The 16,339-nt window shown below is 41.4% G+C and overlaps 1 protein-coding gene across 1 annotated transcript in view; it reads left to right on the forward strand.

Moving 5' to 3' along the window:
• AGBL1 (AGBL carboxypeptidase 1) overlaps positions 1–16,339 on the forward strand; it is a 637,151-nt gene that overhangs the window by 336,234 nt on the left and 284,578 nt on the right. The window contains exon 18 of the mRNA XM_081831887.1: positions 14,471–14,602. Within this exon, the coding sequence (XP_081688013.1) occupies positions 14,471–14,602 (132 nt within the window). The remainder of the gene's footprint in view (positions 1–14,470; positions 14,603–16,339) is intronic.

A 16,339-nucleotide genomic window follows, 5' to 3' on the forward strand; every position in this document is an offset into this window, starting at 1 on the left:
CCCACATAGCTGTTCTGTTTTTCAATTTCAGTATAGTATTCAATAAATTATGTGAGATATTCAGCACTTTATTATAAAATAGGCCTTGTGTTAGATGATTTCACCCAACTGTACACTAATGTAAGTGTTCTGAGCACGGGTAGGGTAGGTGAGGCTAAGCTCTGATGTTTGGTAGGTTAGGTGTATTAAATACATTTTCAATGTGTGATATTTTCAATTTGTGATGGACTTAACAGGATATAATCTCATCATCAATTGATAAAGGTCTGTATTTGAAACCAGAGGCCTAAGATCAGGATAAGGAGGGAAGTAATGGTAGCCAAGTTAACCGTATAAAAACGATCATTTATTGACTACAAACTGTGAACATACTCTCTGCAAAAGTATGGAGGGGCATATGTCCAAATTTAGAGTGCTTGCCTAAGGAACTTAAAATAGTGTGGAGAAGCCCACAGATGGGCCAATCACCTCTACCCTTAACCACTGTTTGAACATATATTATGTGATTATAACGTAGCACATTCAGTGAATATCTATTGAAATATTAGATGAATATCTAGTATAGAATCTTATTACAATCTCAAAAAGATTAAAGGGTCGAGTGATTTCCCTGAGGTCATCGGGAAGTATATGGCAGAGTTGGCATTCAGTTCTGACCTGTTTTCCACCCTGCAACCGAATCTATCTTTATCACTTACTCTTTGAGAGAGGATATTGGGTCCCCAAGACTATCCTCTGGTTCACTGATTCCCTAGAAGGACAAACAACTCAGAATAGCTGTCGTGCTCATAATTATAGTTTACTATAGTGAAGGGATACAGATTAAAATCAGCAAAGGTAAAGGGCGCATAGGGCAGAATCCAGGAGGGACAGGTATAGGTTTCTGGGTGTCTGCTCCCAATGGAGTTGTATGGACAGTGCTTAATTCAGCAGTGATGTGTGATAGCATGGAGAGTATTGCCAACTAGGGAAGCTCAGCTGACCTTTGATGTCCAGGGTTTTTATTGGGGCTCAGTTATAGTTATGGTGCCCCACATGGCTGATCTTAGTTACTCAGTCTCCCCATTAGAGGTCAAACAGACACTTAACGGCCCAAGACCTCCACCATAGATCACAGGAGCCAATCAAGAGCCAGACCTTTCTTTGGAATGTGCAGGGTTTGAGTCAATACTTTACTGCAAAGAGAACAAAGAATGTCCTTTTTCCTTAAGAATCCTTATTCTACACTGGTCAAATGTGCAATATTTTCGTGCTAATCCCCACTACCCCCATCTAAGAAGATGCTGTAATCTATGCTGTCTACCCTCTAGAAGGAAGTTCATGGTCTGTATAGCAGAGCACCAATCTTATGGTCAATGCCTGGAAAGAATGTGTTCTCTGAGAAAAGAAGCCTTAGCCTCTGTGAGAAGAGAGACAGGGAAAGAGGTCCTTACCTGATACACATTTAAATATACACACATTCAACCCATAACAAACAGGATTCCTCTCTACTCTGACAACCTCTAATTGAAGAGCAGAACATTTATTTTAAAGCATGACAGGTGAATGCCTTGTTTAAAAAAATATAAATAAACATTAATTAACTGTAAACATGACAGCTACAGACTTGTTTCCTGCTGGGAGCATCTGAGAGGTGGGTGAGAAACAGCTGAGTACTAAATGCTATTCACAGTGTTACAAAATTCTCTAATGGGCTCAACATCACCTTTTAGTTCCCTGTGAGGCTGTATTTAACCAGCCGCCTGCTGACAGCAGAAGCAATGCCACTCATTCTGTACCCAGGCCTGTCCTGGATGCCGAAGCTTTCCATGCTACGTGGTTACAGATGACCTGTAACTCTGTCCAACCTCTAGCTCTTAGGAAAATATTTACTGAAGTATCAGGAAGCTACTTTCTGGTGGCTAGAAGATGTAACCTGTTCTAGATGGTAGTCAGGCATTTGCCTATTGGTGAGTGGAATAATAGGAACTCCCAGAACCAATGAGAATGTGATAGTGAGAGAAATCAGTATCCTGATACTGCTGGGGTTGCTAAAGACCAGACAGATCATTGAGTTTGTAGGCAATATGGCAATATTTACATACTGTTTCATCCCTCCAGCCATTCATCTACTTATCCACTTGTCCATCCACCCATCCAACTATCCATACACCCGTTCACCCATCCATCCACCCTTCCAGCCATTCATCCACCCATCCATCTGGGCAGTCATCCATGTGTCCATTCTTCTACACCAAGTGTGTATAATCACTGGAAAGGAAAAAGAGGGTCCTTTTTTTGGGGGGTTCTATAGTTCACTTTGTTAGAAAGTGGAGTCAGGTCTGCAAAGAAACAAGGAGTATAAGATGGTAAAAACTGCAACAAAAGTTCGTATGAGTTTTTATAGGAACACAAATAAGGGGTTGAGTCATCTTCCCTCAACGTTATGGAAAAACTGGAGAGGAGAGTTGCCACTTGAGCTGCATTTGAAGGATTAATGAGAGTTTTGCTTGCTTTTTATTACAGTAACGTAGAGAAAAATAATATTCTTTCCTCAGAGGGTCTACAGGCCTGCCTGTGATCTCTTAGATCTTCTGCCTTGTGAAACTGGTATTCAGGCAAGTTTTCTGTAGTTGGGGTGATTGCAAGGGGCAAAGGAAGGGAAGCTTCTTATTAACTGCTGTCATAGACTCATTTGATATGACACTGACATTACAGTCTCTTTCCCATTTTCTTGAACCCTGATTTTCTATCTCTAATTTATGAGAGGGTCAGGAAATCTGTTCCAGATGTTGGATCCAAAACCCAGAAACATAGTCAATATTGGTATACTCCTACATTGGAATACTATTCAGCAAAAAACAAGCAATAAAAAAACCCAGCTGTAATGAACTACTGATATATGTAATAACAGATGAATTTCAGAAGCATGTTGAGTAACCTAGGCTAGACACTAGAGAGTACAAACTCTATGTTTCAACTTATGTAAAGTTCAAGATCAAGGAATCAGAATGGTGGTTGTCTCTAGAAAGGGATTCAATAATAGGGGCCAGGAGGGAACTTTTGAGGTTAGTAGAAATGTTCTATATCTTGATTTAAAGAGTCACTTACACCCAAACTCATTGACTAAAAACTCATTCGAGGTCTGTACATGTCACTATAGGTACATATTTACCTAAATAGAGGAAATTAAAGATAAATCAAAGCATGGTCACAGGGCTTTGAAATACAACTAGGAGACAAAGGGACCTGCCCCAAATGAGATGGACCAGCATACGGGCATGCAATTCAAGCCAAGGCCGAAGGCAGAGTAGTAAAGCTGTAGAAGAAAGATCTATTTATGAGTCAGAAAGGTCCAGCCAGAGAAAAGGCATGTAAGCAGAGAAGCCCAGAGAACAGACAGGCTCCACCATTATCAGCTAGTAGGAGGCACTGAATCTGTTCCTTTTTGGGGAGCTCCCCTCAAGGGCCAGGAGGTGAGGTGTGGGCATGGCTAAGGGGAGTGGAGGAAAGCTCTCAGGCTCCTGCAGGCTCCCAAGAAGCTAAGCCAACAGGCTCTTCTAGGCTGCTGTGTTGTAGCTGGCCTGGCCCCTGTGCCCCTGCAAAGAATCTGGGCTTTGGAATTAGGAGAGGTATTGATTCTTATCCTCTTGGCTCTCACTATAGGAGTGCGTGCTGGTAAAGGATTTCAGTGCTCTTTGAAGAGCTCATTGATTTCCATTTACAAATGATACAAACTAGGCTGCCTTCTGCCAAGGGACAGGGTGGGCATATTTTGGTTTTATCTTTCTCTGGGGCCCAGTGGAACAGAATTTTTAGCTACTTAAATGATTTTCCTGGTCTTATTCTGTCCCTCCGGCATATGTTTTTAGTTAATCAGCTTCTTTTAAGAGACACAAAAGGAGAGAGCAAAAAGGGATGGCATGTCTCTTCCTAAAACCTTGTCCCCAAGGCCTCAAGATACACTGTACACACTATTTATCTCCACTTTATGCCTCAGAAGTGGCAGAAGGACAAGTGTTATTTTTGCTCATTTTCATTGATTCATGCTAAGGTACTGCATCTAGAATTCTCCTTTTTCCATGTGTAAGGATATGGCAAGTAAAAAAAAAAAAATCCTGCTTCCATAGTTGGGGGGTGGGGACAGAATGTTCTTGGAGGTCCTGGGTGAAAAAAAATTTAAATTTGATTCCATATACTTTTATTTAAAATTGTTCCTACTCTATCAGAATACAGATTAAACAGTGCTTCTCTAAATACCAGAAACCATGTTTTATAGGTATTTTTATAGACACAAGTACTCCACACTTAAGTGAATTGCTGAAGTTTCTTGAATAAATGTATGTTGAAAAGCAGAGAATTTTTCCTCTTTCTCCCTTGCTAGTATCTCTAATGTATCTTTTGTATCACAGGGGTAGAAATCTGGGGTTTTCTACATGCCACAGGGAGGGCCAGTCAGATTTTTCCAAGAAGTTTGAGCCAATTCCCTATTTTTCTTTCTTTCTTTTTTTTTTTTTTTGTGAGGCAGAACAAAGCTAGGAGGTGGAGTGGAGGGGAAAGTAGGAGGGTAGTTGTCTAAATCAGTGTGATGGTGCCTCTGCCCAGAGCTGGTGGAATGGGGAGGAGGCAAGCAATGTGTGGAGGCAGGACCAGGGCTAATTTTGCCATAAGACTGTTGTCTATGATGGAGGGCCACAGGTAAAAACAGGCATCAGATGAAGACACAGGGGACTGTGCTTCATCTGTTCAATACATGTTCGAGGAGGACTGGTTGGTGAGTGGAGCAAGGCAGCATTGATCATGGCCAATGGCATTGGACATAGACCTCAAAGTTCTAGTCCCAGAAGGTGGGGGTTGCCAACCGTAAAGCACAGTCCCACCTCCGGGGCCAAGACAACCGACAGTCCATGAAGATAGTAATGCAAATCAGGAAACTGAGGCAAGCCTTCTTACATGGAGTAGGTAAGCATGGTGGTGGGTCAGCATTTACACCCCACCCTCTGGGTTTATCTAGACAATCTGGACATCTGCCATGGGTCAAAAAGATTAGTCTAGGCTCCAGCTTTAGGGGAAGATGGGGGCGCCAGTAACCCATCTACCCCGATTAGGATGGTGCACAAAATGAGTAGATTAATGCTTCTACCTTGAGAGCCTCGGTACCTGTAACTGAGTGAGACAGTCGGCTGGGGCCTCACCCAGGCTGACAGATCACTGGAACTGTGTCCAAACGTGACACCTAGGCTGGTACTTCTCTACCCCCCACCTCTAAAAGTGGGGAAAAGGAACAGTTTTAACTCCCGAGGAACCTGCCGAGGACTCACTGCACGAATGCCCTCTCAGGGTATTCAGCTCACTGCTCACAGAGGGCCAGCCAGCCAGAGACGGGAGTAAAAATTAGCCAAGGTGAGAGCTCAGGGTAAGCCTGGTAGCTCCATCTGAATTCTGCTAATTGACAGTCTTGTTATACTGCTCTTCATCACTGGCACATCCAGTGATTTAAAATATTTTATTTTGGAAAATCTTTGGAGCCAGACTGATCAGAGTCTGAGGTAAAACATTGCTTTTTAATGGGTGGCCACGGGCAAGCGTTTAACCTCCTTTAACTTAGCAGAAGTAGAACCTCATCTGAAAATTTGGATGACATCCTCCTTGCAGGGTTTTGATACTGAGTGTGGATGTGTGTAAAATCTTAGCAGTGTGACTGGCACCTACCAGGCAGTCTAGTAAATATAACGATACTAAACTATTGTTACTTACCACAAGAGTGCTATGTCCAAAACAGAGCTATATATTAGACTGTACATTTCATGTTAATTTTCATGGGCATGTTCAGTGTAATTAAACTATCTTGGAAAGAAGGACATTATAATATATAACACTGGGATGTCAGAAAACCTCCTCCAGCATTTTATAACATGTAAGAAAGGGTCCCACTCTGGGCAGTCATCACCAGTTAGCTATTGAAGCTTCTGCTGAGTTTAATGTGAAATAATCACCCTACGCTAGCCATTGGAGGGGGCCTGACTGATTTGTAAGTAAAGGCTGCTTTTTCTAAGGCCATGTTGGAACTTTAGCCCATAATAGCCCAATTTTAGTAAAAGTGTCTCTCTTCAGGAAAGGGAATGGAATGTAAAATCTCCTCTCAGGTAGTTGTAGGAATAAATTCTGCCCAGGACCCCTGTGGTTCACCTCAGCCATGACTGGATGTTGCTATCACTCAGATGAAACACTAAGGAGAGAGCATGATTGTCAGTAAAAGGTCTGGAAAATTTGGTCTTGCAGACGATGCTCTTGGAGGACAAACGAATATGCTACCAATATCATTTCCCTCACAGAGATGTTTGTTCTACTCAAGAGCTTGGGCTGAATGCTGCCTGCAAAATATTGTGTGCAAGTTGGAATCTCCAGGGCTTTAGTGAGCCTTGCTTGGTTTAATTGGAAGCATTGCTGTTCTGGGTTTCCGTCACATACCCCAGAATGGGCCTTCTCACGGTCCAGCCTCACCTTCATTTTCCTGTGGCAGTGACATAAATAATGCAGAGGTCTCACTGCTGGGAAGCAGGAACAAGACCCAGATGGCAGGAATAGAAAACAGCAGCTTAAAGCTGACAGAGCAGAGCAGTAAACACAATCAGGAATAGGTGAGCTGTGGGGAGCAGGGGAATGGCACGGGGCGTTGCGTTTGAGATGGGGGTTAACCTCTTGCATAAAGGGCCCAATTAGCTTACGGAGGAACAGGAATGGGACCAAGGAATGGAGGCAAAAGGTGGGGAAGGCATGTGAGGAGCATAGTAATGTGGCCCTGAACGATCTCTTTGTTGAGCAAGAAATGATGGAACTCATGTTTGCACGAATTAAATTAACCCTGCAATTTAGCTCAGACAAGAATTCATTGGCAAAGGTACTAGGGAGATGCAGAAGAGCCTGATTTCAAAATCATAATCCAATCAACACCATATACTTTGCTGTTGGAGAAAGCAAGACACAGGGGAGTCAGTTTAACCCAGAGCAAGCAAGTTCAAAACTAACCACTCCAGCTCAAACGAAACACAACTTAATGAAATGAAACCTCCAAATCTTCATCTCTCCCTATATTCCTTGCCTTTGGGGAAAAGCACAATCATAATGCCTGTTCACTTAATCCAGAAATCTAGGGAGTATTCTTAACCTCTTTTCCTCACTTGGCCCCTAGATCCATTTCGTCTCCTCCTGTAGATTTTGCTTCCTTCCGCTCTCACCCAATGCCCTTTCTCCCCATACTTAAGCTTCCTTAAGCTCCATACTTCCGCTGCATTAGCTAGGTCCTTGCCATCCCTTGGGGCCTGGTGTCCATCCCTCCAGTCCACTCTTCACACTCCTGTCCTGGTGACCTGACCATGCTGCTCCCCCTTACGCAAACACTTTAATGGCTCCTTTACCACCTTCAAGATAAATGTCCAAACATCCCAGAGTGGTGTGCAAGGGTATCACTGATCTGCCTGGTGCCCACTTGCAGACCCGAAGGTCCATTCTCCTTTCCTTTCACTCTGCAGTCTTATTCTGAATGCTTGCAGTTCCTCAGATCCATGGTGCTTTCTTCCTCATTCCATTGGCTTGGATAGCTCTCACTCAGTAGGACTCAACTTAGGAACCCCCCCACCCTTGAGAATCCTAGGGCTGCTCCATCGCACACCCTCAAGGGTACCATTCATTTGGAATGCCGTGTGAACAATGCCCCCTGGACTCTTGCACGTACCCCCTTATTTGGGTTCCCAGAGACCCTGTACTTACCTCTACTTCCATCCTCCTCTCACTGCAATATGATTTCCTGTTTACTCATGGGATCATCCCAACAAAACAGCTTCTGGAGGAGGCAGTACAGAAATTTAAAAAGTGTTTTGAAACATGGATTCTGGGTTAGAACATTCTGGGGTTCAAATATTTACTCACATACTTAATAGCAGTGCAAACTTGGGTGTGCCTGGACAAGACAAGTTACTTATTTGATCTGAAATTCAGTTTTCTCCGCTGCAAAATGGGGATAATAGTAGCACCTGCTTCATCATGAGATAATCTGTATTAAGTTTTTAGCCTATTATCTGAAGCATCATAAGTCTTTAATAAAGTAACTATTGTTTTATTAAGGACAGTGCCGTATTATATTAAAATTTTAATTTCTCCTGCCACAAAGCGGGCATCCAGTAAATATTTGCTGAATCAGTTGATGAATAAGCAAGATAGGACCATAGGTTAGCCTGTGGACATTAGAGTGCCATCACTGGGCACACTTCCTACCCACCTGGCACAGAATTTTACTGAAAGGAAGCATAAACGTTACATCTTCCCATAGGAAAGAAAAAGCTCCCTCAACAGAAATAACTTGATAACTTGTCTTGTAATTGCCCCCTATAATTTAGAGGAATACATGTTTCTTATAATTAACAAGCATTTATTTTTAGGGATGTCATTTGAGCAAAAAGCAGGACAATGTCGGCACCTCCTCTGTTTTGAATCTCCAGAAGCCACTAGAAGTCCCAGGGCTAAGCAGTGCTCATTCCCACAGGTGAATAGGTCTATGCTCTTATCATTTACCTCAGCTTCCAGAGTTTGTAAGGATCAGAAAAAAAGAAAACTCTTTTCTTCAGTTGAATTCAGCATTTAAGGAGTACCTGTCACCACGAAGGCAAAGCTTCTGGCTTTATTGAAAAATCTGTTGCTAAGACACAGCTTTAATTTGTTTGCACACTTTTCATAAGAATGGTGGGTGTTTAATTCACAGAGAGACACTGAGGTGTAAGAGATAAAGGTTGGTGGCAAATTCATGATGGTAGAGGATTAAACCTCCAGCAGTTCTATTGGTTCCTTTAGGCTAGAGACTTCCAAAGCTTGGGCTTAGGTCCAAGGTATCAGCATCACCAAGGACTTGCTAGAAATGCAAATTCCCGGGGCCTACCCCTGACTTACTTGAATTGCAGAATTGCTGGGGAGGGTTTACAGTCTGTACTTTGGCAAGTCTTCCAGGCTGTTCTAACACTCAATCACATATGAGATCCAGTGCTCTAAATTCTTGACAGGAACAGAGTGGTTTTCAACCCTGGCTGCACATTGGAATCACCTGGAAAACTTAAAAAAATCCCACAGCTCTGGTGTCACTGCAGACCAATTAAATAAAAATTTCTGGAGGTGGGCTTCAGGCATTGATATTTTTATAACCTCCTCAGGAAATTTTAGTGCTGAGACAGGATGGAGAAACACTGGCCAAGGGGATATATTTGTTGGAAATAACAGAGTCTTGCTTAAAGAATGCAAGCTGGTACAGCCACTCTGAAAAATAGTTTGGAAGTTCCTCAAAAAGTTGAAAATAGATTTATCCTATGACCCAGCAGTTGCACTACTGGGTATTTACCCCAAAGATACAAATGATCTGAAGGGGCTTGTGCACCCCAATGTTTATAGCATCAATGTCCACAATAGCCAATCTATGGAAAGAGCCTAGATGTCCATCAACAGATGAATGGATAAAGAAGATGTGGTATATATATACAATGGAATATTATGCAGCCATCAAAAATGAAATCTTGCCATTTGCAACGATGTGGATGGAACTAGAGGGTACTATGCTAAGCAAAATAAGTCAGTCAGAGAAAGACAAGTATCGTATGATTTCACTGATATGAGGAATTTGAGAAACAAGACAGGATCATAGGGGAAGGGAGGGAAAAATGAAACAAGACGAAACCAGAGAGGGAGACAAACCATAAGAGACTCTTAACCTCAGGAAACAAACTGAGGGTTGCTGGAGTGGAGGGGGATGGGAGGGATGGGGTGGCTGGGTGATGGACATTGGGGAAGGTAAGTACTATGGTGAGCCCTGTGAATTGTGTAAAACTGATGAATCACAGACCTGTACCCCTGAAACAAATAATATATTATATGTTAATTTAAAAAATTTTAAAAAAAGTTGTAGGAAAAAAACAAAAAAAGCAACCCAAGTAGTAAGATGGTGAGTTTTGAAGAAAGAAGTCCTATAATCTTATAGGAATGGAAAGCACCAGAAGCCTGGACCATTCTTCTTCCCATCTCTCATGTTTCTCTTTCTACCCCCACATTTTCTGTTTTCTGCTTTTCTCTGTGCATTTTCTTGATGACCCCACTCTTTAGGGAATGACTTACTGTGCTCATTCACTGTTTCTGTGCTTTCATTCTGTGTTTTGTATGGGGTTTGACTTGTCATTGGACCAGCTCTCTCCTCCCAAATCTGCTTATCATTTTGGGTCTGGTACCCGCAGCTCAGTGATATCTAGAAGCTTGGGGAGATTTATTTTCTCATAAGACTTCAACCTGAAACAAGAATAAAAGATTCCACATAAAAAAAAATAAAATTCTTTTCTTGTTTTTTTGGAGAGGAAAAAAATACTTAAATACTTTTCTGCTAACAGGGAATTTACAATGTAATTTAAAGTCATCGCCCCCCCAGCCCGATGTAGTAGTAGCTGTCTATTATTGACAGTTAGGAGAAAGAGAGGGAGGACAGGAAGGTGAACATACAGAATAATTTCAAGTCCATTAGTCCTTAAAACCCTCATCTCATACATACTTGGTCTGTCCAAAACCTTGCCTTCTGGCTCCCAATCAAGTCACCCCTCCTTGTCCTGTAACCAGCTTGTTTCCAGAAAATCAGTCCTGACGCCACTGATTCTTCCCTACTCCCATGGCCCACCAATAGAGCAACATGGCTTCTCAGTTCTACCTGTCATCAGAGAGTTAGTCTTCCTCTTCTCCTATCATGGCTGGGCAGATCATTAACTCACTGGTCCCTTTAGTTTTCTTCGACATGTGTGTTTGTTTATGGCTTCATTCATGCACCCCGATTGTCCTGGGCTGCCTTCCTGCTGTCAACAGCTTCCTATTCCCTCAGTGAACTTCAGGACTTTATCACATACCAAAAAATCATCATCTAGTCTAATTTCTCAACCAACAACATCATTGATAGCCATTCATCTGGCTTCTGCTCAAACATTTCCAGACAATGGAAGTTTTTAAAAGTGTGACACAGCATATCAAGATAGCTATAACTATAGAGAGTTATTTATTGCCAGTAATAGATATTCAACAACTGTTGAATTTAATATAGAGCTGGAATCTATGTCCACATTATCCTTCCTTTTGCCTTCCTGTGCTTTCTGAGATGATAGCAAGTACAATTATTTATATTCCAATTGGGAGAATTTAGAAATTTATGGGTCTCCTATCAAGACCCCTTTGAGCCTTTTTTACTTTTGGGATAAACATCATCTCCAGTATCTTTAACTGTCCTTTGTTCACAAACATTCCCATTTCTCTTAGCCTTCTGGTTCCTCTTTATTGAGGTGTCCTGGCTTTTTCTAAAATTCCACACTCAGAAATGAGAAACACTATATTAGATATAAATTGGCCAGTATGAGGTACATTGGACGGATTGTTCTCCTAGTATATGGCCACTTTACTTCTCCAGAAGCAATTTATGATTAGATTAATTTTTGACATCTGTGGCTTCTGATTGCCATCTAGAACCTCTGGATGTCTCATTCAAAATCTACTTCTTAGCTAACTGTGTCTATCCTTCACTTAGGCCACTGTTTGAATCTAATTGTAGGACATTATATTTATTCCAATTTAAATATTTCTATTTTTGCTAATTCTGTTCTTTTTGCCACTTAAAATTTCCGCTCTTACTTGTTCACTCTGCTATCACTTATCCTCAATTCTGCATCATTATTAAATTTGACAAACACCTTCGGTTACCTATTCTGTGTCCTTAACTTAATATGCAAAGGCTACGTTTCTAGAGACTAAGGAACCAATGTGAGGAAACACCTCTTTAAAGTATTAGGATTTCTGTCTCTTTTGAAACACACAATGTGTAGGTATCATCTGTTAATTTTAAGTACACAGATCATAACTGTGCAGCTTGGTAAACTTGTCACAAAATGCACACACCATGTAACCACCAACCAAATCAAGAAAAAGAACATGACCAGCAATCCAGAGACATCAGACAATAATACCCAGCTCCCCAAAATAAACACTACCCTAATTTCTACCACCATATTAGTTTTGCCTGTTTCTGAACATCATATAAAAGAAATCCTTGATCATGATCCCAGGGACCTGGGATCAAGCCTTGCATCGGGCTCCCTGCTCATCGGAGAGCCTGTTTCTCCCTCTGCCCCTACCCCCTGCTCCCTCTCCACGCCCCCTCTCAAATAAAGAAATAAAATCTTAAAAAAAAAAAAGAAATCCTTTGATGTACCCTTTCGTGTCTAGCTTGCTTTTTTATTCTCTGTGTTCAACAGTATTCTGTCAAATAATTTTACCACAATTAACCCATTATACTGTTTACAGTTTTAAGCTAGTAAAAATAGTGCTGCTGTGTACATTCTTGATATCTTCTGTTTCATTCCCCAGATTAGGCAAGTTCTCAGCATTCTTGATATCTTCTGGTGCTCCGTGTATACACTTCTGCTGGGAGGTTTCTAGAATATGTGAATATTCAGCTTTAGAAGACATTCCCAAATTGTTTTCCAAAGGAGCGTTATCAATTTATTGTCCACAAACTGGATTCAAGTGTTCTGTTTCTTCTGTACTGTGGTCACCACTTGGCATTGTCTGTCTTCATAATGTTATTAGCATCCTAGGATTTAAAATAGCAGAAAAGCAGACACCTGGGCAGCTCAGTCAGTTAAGGGTCTGCCTTTGGCTCAGGTCATGATCTCAGGGTCTTGGGATCGAGCCCCGCATCAGGCTCCCTGCTACGCAGGAGGTCTGCTTCTCCCTCTCCCTCTGCCTGCCACTCCCCCTGCTTGTGCTCTCTCTCTCTGACAAATAAATAAGTAAAATCTTTTTAAAAAATAGCAGAAAGCATTAATCTCATAAGACTAACTTTAAAGATGTGTGGGGTACATTATTGAGAAAAATGAAAATTTGCCAATTCTCAGCAAATTTATCTACCTGGGTTCAATACAATCTCAGTCAAAACCCATAGAGGGTGTTTTGTTTTGTTTTGTTTTTTATTTTGTGGAAACTTACAAGCTGATCTCAAACCAAACTGGAAGTGCAAAGGGCCAAGAATCACTGAGGCAGTCTTGACAAAGAATGAGAAAACTGGACAAATTATGTAGCGATATCAAAACTTGTTTTGAAGTTACAGTATTTCATACACAGTATTATTGATAAAACAACACATAAATAAATCAATAGAGGAAAACAGATATTTCAGAAAGGGACTCCCATATATAGTCACTTGATTTATGAGAAAGTTGATACTCTGGTGCAGTGGGAAAGAGATGGTCTTGGAAGACTTATGGTCCTATGTAAAAAAGGTAGAAAATAAAAATAAATTTACTTCCCTACTTCATAATATGTTAAAAAATAAATTCCACACAGATGGTGAATCGTAATATGAGAGAGAAAATAATACAGTGACCTGGGGGTAACAACATAAGCTACTCTGTATGACCTTGGAGTTGGAATAGAATTTTTAGAGGACACAAACAAGAAATACACATAAATGGAAATACTTAAAAATTAGATATAGTCAGTGGCACCAGGGTGGCTCAGTTGGTTAAGCATTTGACTTGATTTTCGCTCAGCCCATGATCTTAGGGTTGTGAGATTGAGCCCCACATCAGTCTCTGTGCTCAGCATCGAGTCTGCTTGAGATTCTCCCCACATCAGTCTCTCCATCTCCCCTCTGATACTTGCTCTCTCTCACACTCTCTCTCTCAAATAAATAAATCAATCTTTTTAAAACATTAGATACAGTCCAAAGGCAGATGCTTAACTGACTGAGCTACCCAGGTATCCCACTTTTCTGCTATTTTTCTGGTATTCACTGTTGTTCAGGGAGTCTTCCTTGGGGAGGAGATGAGTAAATTTTACATGTGGAAGGAAGGGAAGTAAATATTTAGATTAAGAACACAGTTTATTGAAGCAGTTAGCTTTTGCTACATACCGAACAACCCCAAAACTTAGTGGCTTAAGCAAAAACTACACATTATTTCCAGTGATACTATGTTAGAATCATCCAGGTCAACTGGGTGGTTCTTTGGGTCTGAGCCACATGGATTCATTCACAGATCTGGTGGTTGGCTTTACCAATACAACTCTTACCAAGATCACCAATGATCCTCATGCTACTGGTTCTGCTAAGTAAACAGTATCTGTCTGAGAAAGTTGACACTTTAGACATTTAAGAAACCAACAGACCTGGGGTGCCTGGGTGGCTCAGTCAGTTAAGTGTCTGCCTTCGGCTCAGGTCATGATCCCAGGGTCTTGGGATTGAGCCCCGCATTTGGCTCCCTGTTCAGTAGGAGAGTCTGCTTCTCCCTCTCCCTCTACCCCTCCTCTCTGCCTGTGTTCTCTCTCTCTCTCTCTCAAATAAATAAATAAAATCTTAAAAAAAAAAAAAAAAAGAGAAGAAACCGATAGACCTGACCTGGATTTTTTTTTCCTCACTATTTGGCCATTGTAGGTCTTCTGTGATTTCCATGGCCACTCCCAAAAGAAGAATGTATTCCTTTATGGCTGTAGCATCAAGGAGACCTTGTGGCAAGCAGAGTCCACTGTGGGCACATCGACTCTCTTGGAAGACATCGGCTACAGGGTAAGTCATTGGGGAGAATGACACAACACATTTTGTGTCCATATTCTTGCCTTTGAGACACACACTCCACCATTTTTTCCCCCTAAATAAGCATTTTCATTCTTTTAACTATAGGATTATAATACAAACAGGTTGGAGGCATGTGCAACCTCTCTACATTTTTGATGAATAATAGCTGTACTACCTAGTTGCTCTGTTTTGTTTTCTATATGATATGATATAGTGCAAAGGGCATAAGAATTGGAGACAAGAAACCTCATTTTAATGCCTGGCTTTACAATTATTAACTGTGCGCCTAGGAGTCATTAACATCACCTCTCTGAACCACCGTTCATCACCTGTGAAATGAGGATAGTAAAAATACTGCTCCTGTTTCATGTTTATGAGAGCAACAAAATGATACTGAACATGAAATGATTTTAAATAACTATGAAGAGATGGAAAAATGTAAGGCATCAGACCCTGGCATCCCTCTGTGTGAGCATGCTCTACAAAGCAGAGCAGTGATCCACTGAAGCTAATTCTGTTTTTTTTCTGGGTTCCAGTGGTTAGAGCTCAGTGATTCCCCTACTGAACCAAAGAGGAAGTTAAGAAAGGGTAAAGAAGGAGAGACTTCTTCCTGTCAGGATAAAGGGAATTGGAAAGAAGTAGATGAGGCAACGTTGTCCCAATGCAAAATAAAAACTGGCCTTTATTTCAAATGTATATAGAAAATGAAGAAAAATCATTGGCTTGGAAAAGCCTCTAGTTCTCCTGTGTCTTTCTCCTTTACTTTCACACAGAACACTTTCTGGTCACCAGATATATGGGGGTTTCACCCCACCAAGCACTTCTGAGACACCAGCTGGGTGTCCTACAATTTAACTCAATCCTGAGTTATCTACCTGGAGACAGCATCAGATCCCACAGCTTAAGGACTCAGTCCCACAAGACTGCTTCCTACTTCAGATGCCTGTCCCAGGTAGTCAGTCCCAGGTTCCCCACAACTTCCGTCTGACTTAGCTATCAGTTGGAGGGACCCATGACCTCCCCCACTGCCTTGGATTCAGTTATTTGCTAGAGTGGCTCACAGAGCTCAGGGAAGCACTTACTGACAATTACCGGCTTATTAAAGGGTATGATAAAGAATGCAGATGAACAGCCAGGTAAGAATACATAGGGCAAGGACTGGGAGGGTCCCAAGTACAGGAGCTTCTGTCCCTGTGGAGTCGGGGGTGGGTATCACCCTCCTGGTATGTGGATGTGTTCACCAACTTGGAAGCTTTCTGGACCCCATACTGTTGGGATTTTATGGAGGCTTCTTCATGTAGCTGTGATCAATTATTAACTCTTTTCCAGCTCCTCTCCCCACTCTAGAGAAGTGGGGATAGCCTGATCCAGGAGCCCACCCAGAATCACCTCATTAGAACAAAAGATGTTCCTAATGCTCTTATCACTTAGGAATTTACAAGAGTTTTAGGAACCCCATGTCAGGGACTGGGGATGAAGGGCAAATTTATATTTCTTACTATAAATCACAATATCATGGTTCCAAATCCTTTATTATTCTGGATATATGAATTTACTGTGTATACAACAGCTTCATTCCCTGGGTTAATGAGTACTAAAAGAGATAAATATCCACCAAACTACTATTTCTAGTAATACTAGTAATTAATACTATTAGTAGTATTAACACTGAATAAAATAATTAATCAAAAAGGTATAATGAATGTAAGTGAATATGTATACCCCAAA

Source organism: Leptonychotes weddellii, chromosome 9 (genome assembly GCF_054177405.1).
Source record: "Leptonychotes weddellii isolate Sample4059 chromosome 9, ASM5417740v2, whole genome shotgun sequence".
Lineage (NCBI taxonomy): Eukaryota > Metazoa > Chordata > Mammalia > Carnivora > Phocidae > Leptonychotes > Leptonychotes weddellii.